We start from the raw sequence: 14,756 nt of genomic DNA, 5'->3' as shown, positions 1-14,756 counted from the left end.
TCAGACGTTCTTGTCAAATGCTGGAAATAGCCCACCTTGATTATCACTACAAAAGGCTCCCCCCCCGCACTCTCCTGCTGGTAATGGCTCACCTTAAGTGATCACTCTGGTTACAGTGTGTATGGTAACATCCATTGTTTCATGTTCTTTATGTATATAAATCTCCACACTGTATTTTCCACTGAATGCATCTGATGAAGTGAGCTGTAGCTCACGAAAACTCATGCTCAGATAAATTTGTTAGTCTCTAAGGTGCCACAAGTCCTCCTTTTCTTTTTGCGAATACAGACTGACACGGCTGCTACTCTGAAACCAAACATTTCTGAGTGACAAACGATCTCCATTCCCGAGGTGTTCATAACTCTGAGGTTCTACTGTATCTACGTACCTTGTGGATAAATTCTCCTGAATCTGGCATAGCCTCTCCAGATCCCAGGAACTGGAGCCTGTGCTCAGACCCACCACTAATGCATATCTTCCAGCACACTAATGCAACAAGGAGTTCTTAGAGCTCTGAAGGAATTCCAGCATAATCTGTATTTTACTGATGACATCTGAGCAAACAATTACATATGCTTCAGCTTCACACCTGATGCCAGGAGCCACCCCAGTTATTTCTTATCCAAAGGATGGCCAGAAACTATGATGCCCCAGTGTGATATGTATTGTCAGAGGTGGACATTTTTAATAGCTCACTGTTTGGGACAGAGGGGCGGGGGGCATGCACAAATTATAACATAAACATGATCTTCTCTGAACTAAAACCAGAAGAACTATGGTTTGAGGGTTTTCGTTTGTTTTCGCCTTTGCTATCTATGTTGATTGAGCCGTAGTTTCATAGCTGTAAAGGATGCAACCTTTGCCAGCCAATCTACTGGCTCACTCTTGTCTAAACCAGCAATAGCTTGGCAGCGGTCACTGCAAATGCATTTACTTATAGGGTTGTGCTGTGATTATGCGCTCATTACATTGCTGTAGAGTTTCTTTTTATATCTGGATTTGATCATTAACTGTTCTAATGATTAACCACAATGCAACTCGTTTGAAAGTATTTTCTCTCCTTAGGCTAGGTGAGCACAAGGGCCTGGTTTCCTTACCCTGCCCTTCCCTTGGGCCAGTGACGTTCTGTGCCCAGGCATGCACTTTTCCACCAGCACATTTGTGTGTCGAGCTACTCGGAAAGCATTTGCAAATTGATATGTGCACAAACGGAGGCTGGGTTTAGAGGCCATTGACAGCCAGGCCCAGTGGAGGTTGTCCATTTCTGATTGATGGGAGATGTTTTTACAAAGCCACCATGTGCAGAGCACGGAAGGGAGCAATCTGTAGCCCACAGACAGCCGTGCAGAATTTCCTTCCCAAAGGGTTGACTGGGATTTGGAACTCCTGTAGTTGCCAGTGTTGGCAATAGTGGTAATTAATATGTCTTTTCAAATGGAAAGTACAGCTGGCTGGGATATATTAGATACTTGTCACTAAAGTTCTATGGGATAGCGGCCCTTAATGCACCCTGCGGCCGTCTCTCATGGCTTAACTTTGCAGCACAAACACTTTTTCATAATCTCTACATTGACTGTCTCCTGTTCTGATTCTGTCTCGAGTACCTCAGTACAGTGATCTCCCACCTTGTACCAGCTGAGGAAACATTCAACTACTGTAGTAGCAGAGGGCCCCTCCATACTCTCAGGACAACCAGATGTCGCATTGCAATGTGATGTTACATGACTGCAGTGATATATTATATATTATCAATATATAATAGGGCAGTGTCAAGATTTACACCCGTCTTTTCCATACCCCATCCTCTCTCCTGCTTGAGGACAGTGATGTCACCCTCCTCTTCTTGGCTGTGGGGAGGCTTACGGTCTCTCAGTTTTACACACTTACAGGATATTGGTTCAACTCTTACCTGTAAGACAGGCGGGGTTGGGAAATGGGACCCTGGCAGCACTTTCACTGCACGATCTGTTGCCTCAGCATGCCCCATTCTGGGAGGTCTGTGTATGCCAGTAACTTGGGGAGCTCTGCAAACAATGATCCTTGTCTCTTTCGATGTGCAGGGCATTTCAGCCATGTGCCGAGTGGCAAGGGCTGAAGCTTGTCGCTTTAATGTCCCAACGGCTGTTTGTGGAGCCTTAGGGAAAAAAGAAAAAGAGAAAACAAGGCACCATCAGTGTGAGTGCCTCAAGAGCCCATCAAAGAGGAATATGCAATTGTGACAGCAACCTGATGCCAGTATGAATCACAATTAGGCAGAGATGGCTGCAATACACCTATGGTATTTTTGACATTGACATGGATGAATAAGGGTTTAAGTCACACAGGCCCAGCTCCACAAAAGGAATCAGGCATCACAGCGCCTAATTTTTAGGTGTCTAGAAAATCACAGGAAACCCGTGTAATCCACAAAGCCTGAGTTAGGCAGGTAGGCTCCCAATGCAAGGAATGGGGAGAGACAGGCATCTCAGCCTGCGCTCCACAAAGCCATTACGTGTACTAAGCCCCACCCCTCTCATGCAGATAGGCGCCTAAGCCCAGGCTGCAGGGAGGTGCCTCCCCTGAACCAGGGGAAGACAGGCTCTTGGCCACCCAAGTTGTGTGAGGGACCCAAAACAAAACAGTGGGGGTGGTGAACAGCATTCTGTATAGCTGTTAGCCCAGTGGTAAGGTGCTCACCTAGGATTCGGGAGTCTCCCAGTTCTAGTCCTTCTTTCTCTGGGGACAAAGGGAGTTGAACAAGGATCTACCACCTCTCGGGTTAGTGCTCTAACCACTGGCCTACATAGTCATTTTCACTAGCCCAAATAATATGTAATTGTTGACTTGTTTAGCTAAAGTGGAACAGCTTCAATAGGAAAGACTGAGGGAGCCCTACACCATAATATCCTATAGTCCCCATGGCTAGGACACTCACCTGAGGTGTGGCAGAGCCCAGTTCTCCCCCTCTGGAAGAGAGGAGACTTGAACTGGAGTAGGAGGGGGGATCTCCTACATCCTGGCTGAATACCCTACCCACTGGGCTAACGGCTCTAATGGGGGCTGGCTGCCTGCCAGGCTGGGCCTCTGCATGTTACTGCACTGGCCAAACACCCATTTTTCCAGGTGGGAGATAGGTCTGGATGCCTGGAGAGAGGAAGCAGTGCACATGCTCAGGCAGGAGATAGGCACCCAGGCATGCCCAGAGGAAAAACGTGGGTGCCAAGTAGAAGCAGAAGCAGAGTTTTGTGAATCACAGTGGTATCTATCAATGGGACTTACGTGCCTAAGTACCTTCATGGACCCCACCCATAGGACTTAAAGTAAATGTTAGAGCTAGCGTAAATCAAAGCCACATAGATGTGGGACGCTGCCAAGGAATTTGATTGTCTGTGACTTGTTCTACAACTGGGACATGCGGGGGAGCTAAGAATTCATGGACTGGCATGGGTGAACCAGCTTGGTAAAACAAGAACCAAATGTTTGGGTAACAGAGAAGGAATGAACATATCTTTCCCCCTCGCTAGCTAATGCACTTCCTATGGCGGGTCCGTATTTGAGGCTGAAGTCTTGAAATACTGTACAAGAGGCAATTTGTAGCCTGACTGTAAATGAGAAGTGGCAGGGATCTCAGGAGACCAGCCTGTCCTCACAGGAGCCCCAGCTCAGGAGCAGGCCCAGGAGTTTCAGATAAGCTAGGGCTCTTGGGCCTTCAGATCATGAAGAGGTGTCAGGGAGTCACAACCTCTTTGCCCTCGCCCAATTGCTAAATGGAGAGACATCCCAGCTGGGAAGGAGATGGGTCTCCATGTGAAAAAGGCTGAGTATCACTCAGATAAGACCATCCAAGCTGGGTGCTTCTCCAAACTCCTGACCCTCTACCAAAGGCTGGTAATGGAGATTACACAACAAGAGGGAGGTGGCTGCTCTCCAAATGAGGTCCACCTCCATAGCTCTTTGCTGTGACCCCTTCATTCCTTCTCGGTCCCTTTGAACTTGACATGGGTTAATTAGTGGATAAACCTTTCAAAGCCCTTCCCGAAAGGACTGTGAGCCTTGTTTGTTCATTTGTAGGCCGTGTCCCAGGACTCCACGACCATGCCCCCTACCGTCACCGTCGTGACTGAGGGCTACACACGGGCTCAGTACTGTAAGTGGCCATGCGAGTGTCCCAAGTGGCCCCCTCGGTGCCCGGCAGGGGTCAGCCTGATCACCGATGGCTGCGAGTGCTGCAAGACGTGTGCCAAACAGATTGGAGAGAATTGCACGGAGGCTGATACCTGTGACTTCCATAGGGGCTTGTACTGTGACTACAGTGGAGACAGACCTAGGTACGAAATAGGAGTATGTGCACGTAAGTGATGTATGTATATTTTTGGCTTAGATACACAGCTCTGACACCTCCTATTGCTCTGAATGTACCCAAGACTTGTCTATTAACAGAATCATAGACTTGTAGGACTGGAAGGTGCCTCCTTAGTTCATTTAGTCCAGTCCCCTGCACTCAAGGCAGGACTACATAATAACTAGACCATTCCTGACAGGTGTTTATCTAACCTGTTCTTAAAACCCTCCAATGACAGAGATTCCACAACCTCCCTAGGCAATTTGTCCAGGTGCTCAACAACCCTGACAGTTCGGAAGTTTTTCCTAATGTCCAACCTAAACTTCACTTGCTGTAAGTTAAGCCCATTGCTTCTTGTCCTATCCTCAGAGGTTAACACAGTGGTCCCCAGACTTTTTACCTTGCGCCCTCCCTCCACCCTTGCCTTTGTCTGCATCCCTCCTTCCCCCAAGAGACCATTTCTCCAGTTTGTCCAGATCATTTTGAATTTTAATCCTATCCTCTAAAGCACTTGCAACCCCTCCCACCTTGGTATTGTCCACAAACTTTATAGGTGTACTCTCTATGCCATTCTCTAAATTATTGATGAAGATATTGAACAAAGCTAATGTACTCAATGCTTTTTTTGCCTCTGTCTTCACGAAAAAGGTCATCTCCCAGACTATTGCACTGGGCAGCACAGCATGGGGAGGAGGTGACCAGTCCTCTGTGGAGAAAGAAGTGGTTCGGGACTATTTAGAAAAGCTGGACGTGCACAAGTCCATGGGGCCGGATGCGTTGCATCTGAGAGTGCTAAAGGAGTTGGCGGATGTGATTGCAGAGCCATTGGCCATTATCTTTGAAAACTCATGCGATCGGGGGAGGTCCCGGATGACTGGAAAAAGGCTAATGTAGTGCCCATCTTTAAAAAAGGGAAGAAGGAGGATCCTGGGAACTACAGACCAGTCAGCCTCACCTCAGTCCCTGGAAAAATCATGGAGTAGGTCCTCAAGGAATCAATGCTGAAGCACTTAGAGGAGAGGAAAGTGATCAGGAACTGTCAGCATGGATTCACCAAGGGCAAGTCATGCTTGACTACTCTAATTGCCTTCTATGACGAGACAACTGGCTCTGTGGATGAAGGGAAAGCAGCGGACGTGTTGTTCCCTGACTTTAGCAAAGCTTTTGACACGGTCTCCCACAGTATTCTTGCCAGCAAGTTAAAGAAGTATGGGTTGGATGAATGGACTATAAGGTGGATAGAAAGCTGGCTAGATTGTTGGGCTCAACGGGTAGTGATCAATGGCTCCATGTCTAGTTGACAGCCGGTATCAAGTGGAGTGCCCCAAGGGTTGGTCCTGGGGCCGGTTTTGTTCAATATCTTCATAAATGATCTGATCTGGAGGATGGTGTGGATTGCACCCTCATCAAGTTTGCAAATGACACTAAACTGGGAGGAGAGGTAGATACACTGGAGGGTAGGGATAGGATACAGAGGGACCTAGACAAATTGGAGGATTGGGCCAAAAGCAATCTTATGAGATTCAAAAAGGACGAGTGCAGAGTCCTGCACTTAGGATGGAAGAATCCCATGCACCGCTACAGACTACGGACCGAATGGCTCGGCAGCAGTTCTGCAGAAAAGGACCTAGGGGTTACAGTGGACAAGAAGCTGGATATGAGTCAACAGTGTGCCCTTGTTGCCAAGAAGGCCAATGGCATTTTGGGATGTATAAGTAGGGGCATTGCCAGCAGATCAAGGGACGTGATCGTTCCCCTCTATTCGACACTGGTGAGGCCTCACGTGGAGTACTGTGTCCGGTTTTGGGCCCCACGCTACAAGAAGGATGTGGAAAAATTGGAAAGAGTCCAGCAGAGGGCAACAAAAATGAGTAGGGGACTGGAACACATGAGTTATGAGGAGAGGCTGAGGGAACTGGGGATGTTTAGTCTCCGAAGAGAAGAATGAGGGGGGATTTGATAGCTGCTTTCAACTACCTGAAAGGGGGGTTCCAAAGAGGATGGCTCTAGACTGTTCTCAGTGGTAGCAGATGACAGAACAAGGAGTAATGATCTCAAGTTGCAGTGGGGGAGATTTAGGTTGGATATTAGGAAAAACTTTTTCACTAGGAGGGTGATGAAACACTGGAATGCGTTACCTAGGGAGGTGTGGAATCTCCTTCCCTAGAAGTTTTTAAGGTCAGGCTTGACAAAGCCCTGGCTGGGATGATTTAATTGGGGATCGGTCCTGCTTTGAGCAGGGGGTTGGACTAGATGACCTCCTGAGGTACCAACCCTGATATTCTATGATTCTATGAACAGAACCAGACTCAGGACCAACCCCTGCAGGACCCCACTCGATATGGCCTTCCAGCTTGATAACTACTCTCTGGGAATGGTTTTCCAACCAGTTATGCACCCACCTTATAGTAGCTCCATCAATGCTGCCTAGTTTGTTATGAGCAGGTCACGCGAGACAGTATCAAAAGACTTACTAAAGTCAAGATATACTTGACTGTAAACCTTCCATTCCCCCTGCCCCTGAAAAAGATCTGCTGGTTCTCCAGCCTGTTAGTCAGTTGAGAGGTGACTGTAGGGGTCTTGCTCTTTGAGTTGGCTGTGGCCAGGAGTAAGAAGGACACCGCAGTTGGAGGCCCAGTCCTACCCTCCGATTTACAGCTGTATGCTCCTCCATTCCCTGGAACAGTAGGTGACGCTCAGTGTGTTGAGTAGGCAGGGAAGATGTCTTGACTGGCTGGCAGATACACATGGCTGGCTTCAGACCAAAGCAATACAGGCGCATGCTTGGGACGGTGGGCCATAGGGAGACCCACCACTCATCCCTGCCACGGGGGCCCAAAGGAGAATGCAGCCTGCTGCCCTGCCAAGAGGATCAGAGAGGCAGTCATCTCTTGGCCTGATTCCTCACCCTCAGCAGCTTGAGGTCCCAGCTCAAGTCTCGCAAGGGACCCTGAAAACCCTGAGGCTGGCCAGGTAGAGGGAGGTTAGGGGTGTCCTGCTGACCAAGTCAATTAGGACACAGCAGTTTCTCATGTGACACTTCACACCCCTTTCACCTTCACACTCCTTTCAGGCTCCTTCCCTGCTCTCAAGGCACTTGCTTCCTTATTTGGGATTGTCTACCCATTCTCCATGCATTTCAGCGAATACACTTCGGGACCGATCCTGCAGAGGACTTGGGGCCTCGGGGACTGAACGCACTCAGCACGTTCCAGGAACTGGCCCTTATATGTAAAGGTCATGCAGAGCTCCTTATTCAGCAGCAGCATCTGTCCCTGCTCATTGAGAGTATTATGCATCTGGTCCTGTCCATCCAATGTATATAGTATAATCTTCTAATAATATAACACCTGAAGGAGATATACAGGTGTTGGGATGAGTTTGAGGTTTGGGGTGAAACCTATGGAAAACGCAGTGACTGCATGTGGTTTCAAGTCAAAACCTTCAAGCTTCTGAGGGTTTGGATGGGTTTTTCTGTTTGAGCTTTGGGATAACTCCAAATGAAACTCTCCGTGTGAGGGGTACAAGGCAGTGTGAGCCTGCATAAATCATGCGGGGGAAATGTTTGCAACAAATCCCCCCAGCAAATTGAAACCACGGACTTGCTTCCCGATAGTGTGTATGCAAGGATTGCAGCGTATCACTGGAATTCTCTGGCTGAGTTTTGCCTCTGTGCCCTCACTCAGAAACACCCTCTTCACAACTGCAGGTGGGCACAGGACCCAGCATCTTGAATCTGCATTTGGATTTCAAACAACTCAAATTGGGGCGGGAGTTGGATTCAGGGATTTTGTTCAATCCATTCTAAAAATAAGAGGCTTTTGCAAAATGTGAATCTAAAGTTTCAAATCACCTGGCAGTTGAAGTGAGGTTTGGTTCAGGCCCCTCTTTAACCAACCTTAAAACTTTGTGATCGTTCCAGTGCAAGAACATCTTCATTAATGAAGAGAATAGAAGGGGGATGGCAATGCTTTATGTAGCACACTGCTTCCCTGTGACTAATTATGAAATTGCAGCTTTAACTTGCTACTATATTACAAGCCCCTGACTGCCAATTGATTCCAATCAGAGCCTTGTAGAGCTAGCCTTCATTACAGAATGAGAGCTCCCATAACGTGCCTAAGTCTGCTTTTCATTGCGAACTCAGAACTTTGCCCCAAAGGCTCACAAGCCCTGTTTCCAAGAGCACCCGTGTTGATTTGTTTGTGTAAGAGTTGCGTGGAGCATTCATGAGGCCAGGTAAAACTCAGTAGTTCTATTGTTCCTGGCTCTCAGGCTGGGAATTCCTTCAAGTCGTATAAAATAATCGAGCAATCAACAGTCATAAGCTTTGCAGTCATAAGCTGCAATTCCCTGGATCATTATTACAGTCCTTTTGTGTCTGTTTGCTTGTTTGTAAGGGGAACTTGAAACTCAATGAAAAGCTCCGTGGATGCATGTGTGACTCCTGGCAGATCCAACAAGGAATAAAATATATTCTTCAGACCTCTAAGAAGGAAACTGCCACAGCTGTGCTTCATAAGGGGGAGCTACCCTATTAGTGATGATAAGGCCTAAAATTATATGGACCTGCTTTGTTCTGCAGCAGAATGGTGCTGGCACTTAAATTTTGGCCCTGTCAGTCTGGGGAGTTCCCCATTAAAGAAACTAGCTATTCTGAATACCGTTCATGATTTTTGTGGTGTTGTCTCTCTCTCGATCTCTCTCTTGCTCTTCCCGTTTTAGAAATTATGGGCGTGGGCTGTGTCCTTAACGGAATCCGGTATAAGAACGGAGAGACCTTCCAGCCCAATTGCAAGTACAATTGCACATGCATTAATGGGGCTGTGGGCTGTCTGCCATTGTGCACCAACTCACGCCCCCCACTCGTCTGGTGCCCGAACCCAAAGCAAGTTAAGATAGCAGGCAAGTGCTGCGAGCAGTGGATCTGTGATGACTCAAAGAAGATCAGGAAGACATCTCCACGACATATCTCCTCTGCAGGTAGAGTGTGTGTGTGGGTAATGGGCATCGCCTTGATCGTCACGGGGAATTGAACCCGGGACTGCCAGAGCTAAAGTGTCAGCCTCTGCAGCTTGAGCTAAAAAATTAAGTCCCCCTAGCTGGCAGCTGCAGCAGACTCCAATCCCCTGTGAATCAGGCAGCAGAGAGAGCGCTGTGTAACTCACCCTGCAGAGTGGGTTACATGCAGGCCACTGCTGTGTAGCACAGCTGCTGGACAGGTTTCTGCAAAATGCCCAAGTGCTCCTGACAATTGCATTAACCACAGCAAAAGAGGAGGGAGGAGAAGGGGGGAGCTGTCACTGAAGCTAAGACTTCTAGCACTGGGAAAGTGCCATGGGCTGCTTCCTCATTTAGCTCTGCCCATGTCACATTCAGGCTTAGAGTTAGCATGCAAGAGTTTATCAACACAGGGGCGTCGGGTCTCAGACAGAATCGTACATATGCGACTAGCCCCTCCTGCCGCTCGCGCTGCCATGGCTGCACGCTGATTCTTAGCACACTAGCTGGATCAGAAATTACGCCTCCCACGCCAGTGTAGACATACCCAGAAACAGGCCCATTCCGCAGCCATGCAGCCCTGAATTTTGAGACAGTCTGGGTGGGGATTGGTGCCTATCACTATAGTGGCCTACCCCCCATAATCTGAACTCCTCCCCCAGACTTCGGGACAGCGTGGGTCTAAACTACAACACGGGGCTCCCCCCTCCGATTGACCCTGACGCATGCAGCAGGGTAGCTGTGACGCAATCCCACTGCACTGCAACATCAACATGTCTGACTAACCTCCTCTCTGGAGTGTATGGAACATCCTGCCATAAAAGGTTGGATTGTATGAGCCCTAGCTAAAGCATGGTAGCTGAGAAAACAGGCAGAGAGGTGACTGCCCAAAGCTACTTTAGGTACTGATAATCCCTGTTACCATGGCAGCTGGATGCTTCACAGTCTTTAGTAGTGTATTTATCCTTATAACACCTGGTGAGGTAGCATAGTGCTATTATCCCCATTGTACGGATGGAGAACTGAGGCACAGAGAAGCTAAGGGACTTGCTGAAGGTCACACAGGAAGTCTGTGGTGCAGCAAGGACTTGAGTCCAGGTTTCCTATGGATTAGACTAGTGTCCTAAACACTGGGAAATCTTTCCTCTTCATCAAACAACCTTGAACCCCAAAAAAGTGTAACTTAGGTTCTGGATGGGTCTCCAGATCTGGGTTCAAATCCTGCCTCTGTCCGACTCATTGTGTGGCCTTGGGCAAGTCACTTAGTTCTCCTAATACAGCCTTTGTCTGTCTTGTCTATCTAGAATATACATTCATCAGGGCAGGGACTGTCTCTTACTTTATGTTTGTATAACACCTAGCACAATGGGGCTTCTCTCTCTGTTGGGACCTGGAGGCTGTACTGAATTACAGGTAAGACCAGCCCAAGTTCTGCAAACTGCGTGGAAACCTGAGCTAAGGGTTGTGAATACATTAAACCCTGACCCCACCGTCAATCTGAGTGCCTTCTGAGTTCTCTGTGGACTATTCCCTCATCCCTATCTACAAATGAAAGGCTCTGGGCTACTCCAGCCCTCCACAAGGACTGTGGACCATTCCCTGAGTCAGCTGAATCAGTACAGAAATAAACTTTCACAATAAACTCAAATTTCATCTCACTCCTACAGTGACTGGTACATGTTTCCATTGTTAATTGTTCATATTGTGGTAGAATATGGGAGCCCCAGTCTAAGACCAGGGCCCCATTGTGCTAGGTACTATACAGACAAATAAAGGAGGCAACCCCTGTCCCAAAGAGGTCACAATCTAGGAGGTCGCATGGGATGAACGAACAGAGCTAAGCAGGAAAATGGAGCCCTTTCCATTTGATTTAATTGTCATTCAGTGTATTGGCCTGGCAGTTAGAATGAGCCTTAGAAATTATGTTTGTGGGGTAAAATGATGTCATATGACTTTGGTCTATAGCTTACGAAGGAGAGAATGAATCCTGGCAGAAGAACTGCATTATTCACACCTCATCCTGGAGCCCCTGCTCGAAAACCTGCGGGCTGGGGATATCAATGAGAATTTCCAATGACAACGACCAGTGCCAGCTCATGAAAGAGAGTCGCCTCTGCAACATGCGGCCCTGTGAGGTGGATATAAACAAACACATTAAGGTGGGCCCATTTCACAGCTCGCCTTTTAGTTTGCTGATTGGTTGCCCCTCTCTGCCCAGGTGCAGGGCACTGAGAGCTACGTGTTGGAGAGTGTAATAAGGTGGATCTTCTGACAATGAATGGGATGGGAAATAAGAAAACACTGACCTGCTGATTAGCAATTGCAGCCTGTGGCCTAAATAAAGTCTGGCCAGTGCAGATAGGTGTAATTTCTCCTCCCTGGACCAGTAGGGACCCTATTCTTCCATTGCAGGATGGAAATAACTCCCACTGTGGGAAGATTGCTTTACTTCCCGCCAGGAGCTCCCTACAGATGACAGCAGCATACCAGCCACTCGTTCAGATGTGCCCATGACTGGGCTAGCCGGAAAGTGATGAAGCAGTGCTCTCTGTAGGTGTAAAACAGTGGTTCTCAACCCACAGCCCATGGGCGACTTGCGGCCCAATCAGCACCCAGCTGAGGCCCATGTGACATCCTCGGGGCCATACAAGTAGTATATATATTGTGTGGGTGCAGCCCACAAAGAACAAAGACATCTACACGTGTGGCCCACAATAGTAAATAGGTTGAGAACCACTGGTGTAAACTCTGCTGTTTGGAAGCAACCAGCCTGCCACGAGTGAGTTTGCAAGTCCATGCATGTAAATCTGCAGCACCTACAGGAGACAGGTGTGTGGAATATTCTGTGAGAAAGTGTGTGTGTGTGTGGGGGGGTGGCGATGGAGTTAAAAATCCTTGAAATTAGAGGGGATTTTACATTTTACTTTGATTTTTCTGTGTTGTGAAAATCAAAACGAGCAGTGAATATTTTTTTCCACACACGAGAGGTATGGCCCTAGTTTTCAGCAGAAAAGGTCAGCATTTCATCATTGAAGATTTGTCTTTGCAATAACACATGAAAAGATTTTTATGCTCCAAGGCAAAAATTGCCATTTTGTGAACAACTTTTGAGCAGCTAGATTTTGGGGCCTTAAAACGGCTTGAAACAAAATATGTATTTTTTTTTCCTTGAGAAATGTTGCAAAAAACATGTAACCATCGGCAAGTACCTATGTCATATGCTGAAATAAGGGTTTATGCAGCACTTAAAGGCTGTTGGCTCTCTGCATAGGGTGGTATTTGGTGTGGTAATGCTAACCTCACATGGCAGGCAAGGACTTCTAATTAGAGTTTGTAGAAATTTATCAGTACAAGAAATTTTCCCATTGCTTTTTATCAAAAGCTAGTTTTTTCATGAGAAAAGATCATTTGACTAAATTTTTCAATTGTTTTCTGTGGGAAAATCTGAAATGAAACAAATGCTTGTTTAGCTTTGACTCAAAATTTGCTTTTTCAAAAGCAGAAAAATTTTCAAAATGAGGAGCATTGAGGTGTTTTTTGTCTCTTCGTGTTTTCCTTTTCCTTCTCAAAATGTCTCCAACTTTGGAAAAGTGTCTGAGAAACAAAAACAACAAAAACAAAAAATGGTCACTTTTCCAAAGTAGGAGAAGTTTGGAAAAATTAGAGTGGAAAAAGGAAGGGGGAAAAATGAAAAAACTAAAAGAAATGGACCATAGGCATTATTCATTTTAATCACTCTCTGGGGGAATGGGTGAGAAAAATAAATTTTAAAAAATGGAATTTTTTTAAAAACATATTTGAAATGCAAACTTGTTTTCAATCCTGTGAATTTGAAACCATTTGGAAATATCAACATTTTTCACTAATTGTTTTCCGTTTTTGACCATCTTTACTGCCACCCTCAGGGAAGTGCTGCGTACGTGGGACAAAGTAGCATCTGGGAGCACCCAGCAATGAAAATTAACCTTTGCCTCTCTTTCTGTCCTCTCTCTCAATCTAGCCTGGGAAGAAATGCTTGGCCGTGTATAGGGCAGATGAACCAATGAACTACACCATATCGGGCTGTGTGAGCAAAAGTACATACCGGCCAAAATACTGTGGCGTCTGCACAGACAACAGGTGCTGCTCTCCGTACAAGTCGAAGACTATTGAAGTGAGGTTTGAGTGCCCGGATGGAACTGGATTTTTCCGGAAAATCTTGTGGATCAACGCCTGCTTTTGCAACCTGAGTTGCAAGAACCCCAATGACATCTTTGCTGACTTGGCACATTACCACGATTACTCTGAAATAGCGAATTAAATTGGCCGAATGCTGGAATGAACCACTGCTCTGATTTTACAGAGGTTTTAAAATAAAGGAGAATCTTCCATCCAGTGCCAATGTAACATTTGTTTCTCAAAGTCAGAGTTAAGTCTCCTTTGTTTATCCCACTATATTGAGAGGCTTTTAAATAATGGGAGCTAGGCAGCAAAATACCTTTAAACAAAATCTGGCCCCCAACCCACTGCAAATCCCAACCAGAGCTGTTGGGGCAGATCCTGCAGCTCGATGGATGGAGCTATAACAAGCTACACCAGCTGACTTGCTGCTGCTGGCTTTTCACTTACCACTGGGCTAAATCCTGATGCACTTCCTTTTACTTAACCAATATTCTGGAAAACTCTCATTGGCCTGCAATAGGCATTCTGCCAGGGTAAAGAGTTAAGGATTTGGTCCATACATTTGTATCAGGAGGTGAGGATTAGCCCCAATCTCTGTTTTCCTTAGCAGTCAATCATTCTTTAATTTATAGACCCCTCTATTAGTTCTTTCTGAGGTTTCACTGAGGCCTGGTCTACACTAGAAAATTGTTGGCTTAACTGTGTTGCTCAGGGGTGTGAAAAATCCACCCCCCCGAGCGGCGTTATGCTGACCTAACCCCCCAGTGTAGAATTTGTCCATTCCTCCAGACTTCACCTGTCGGGGAGTTGGATTCGCTGTGCCGATGGGACAACCCCTCCCGGCAGCATAGGCAGTGTTTGTAGTGGTGCAGCTGTGGCATTTCTAGCTCTGAGTCTCCAGCCCCAGGAGCACCTGACTCCTGCATGGGTGCACTAGCTGGGGAGCAGATGCAAAGAGCCACTCTACCCCTCCATCCCCACCCCCACCTCATGAAACGTCCAGGAACCAAGGAATGTCGAAGTCCTAGAACTCAGTGACTGCAAGGGCTGCTGTCTGGGGGAGACGGGGGGGCAGGTGTGAGTTGTGCCAATCATTCCAAATCAGTGCTCATGAACCTTCGTACCAGACCCACATGATCATGCTTTTTTCCACTTAAAACTCCATAATGCACCATAAAAGATTTATGGTGCTATAATGCAGCGTGGCCAAGAAATTGAACCCTGATCCAAAGGGCTCCAAGGGATGAAGAGGTTTGTGGCTGGGCTTCCAGGT

General features: G+C 47.1%; 1 protein-coding gene across 2 annotated transcripts in view; it reads left to right on the top strand.

The window, feature by feature from the left end:
- CCN4 (cellular communication network factor 4) overlaps nt 1-13,761 on the top strand; it is a 52,275-nt gene extending 38,514 nt beyond the window's left edge. Inside the window, exons 2-5 of one of the 2 annotated variants that reach the window (XM_073329337.1) lie at nt 4,051-4,330; nt 9,047-9,304; nt 11,288-11,481; nt 13,323-13,761. In XM_073329337.1, coding sequence (XP_073185438.1) covers nt 4,051-4,330; nt 9,047-9,304; nt 11,288-11,481; nt 13,323-13,622 — 1,032 coding nt within the window. In that variant the 3' untranslated portion in view covers nt 13,623-13,761. Of the gene's footprint in view, nt 1-4,050; nt 4,331-9,046; nt 9,305-11,287; nt 11,482-13,322 lie in introns of those variants that run through there. The other variant, XM_073329338.1, reaches the window with a different exon arrangement.
- The last annotated feature ends 995 nt before the right edge of the window (nt 13,762-14,756 follow it).

This window comes from Lepidochelys kempii, chromosome 2, assembly GCF_965140285.1.
Source record: "Lepidochelys kempii isolate rLepKem1 chromosome 2, rLepKem1.hap1, whole genome shotgun sequence".
NCBI classification, from domain to species: domain Eukaryota; kingdom Metazoa; phylum Chordata; order Testudines; family Cheloniidae; genus Lepidochelys; species Lepidochelys kempii.
Note: the sequence above shows the minus strand (reverse complement) of the source record. Positions and strands in the feature narration are given on the sequence as shown.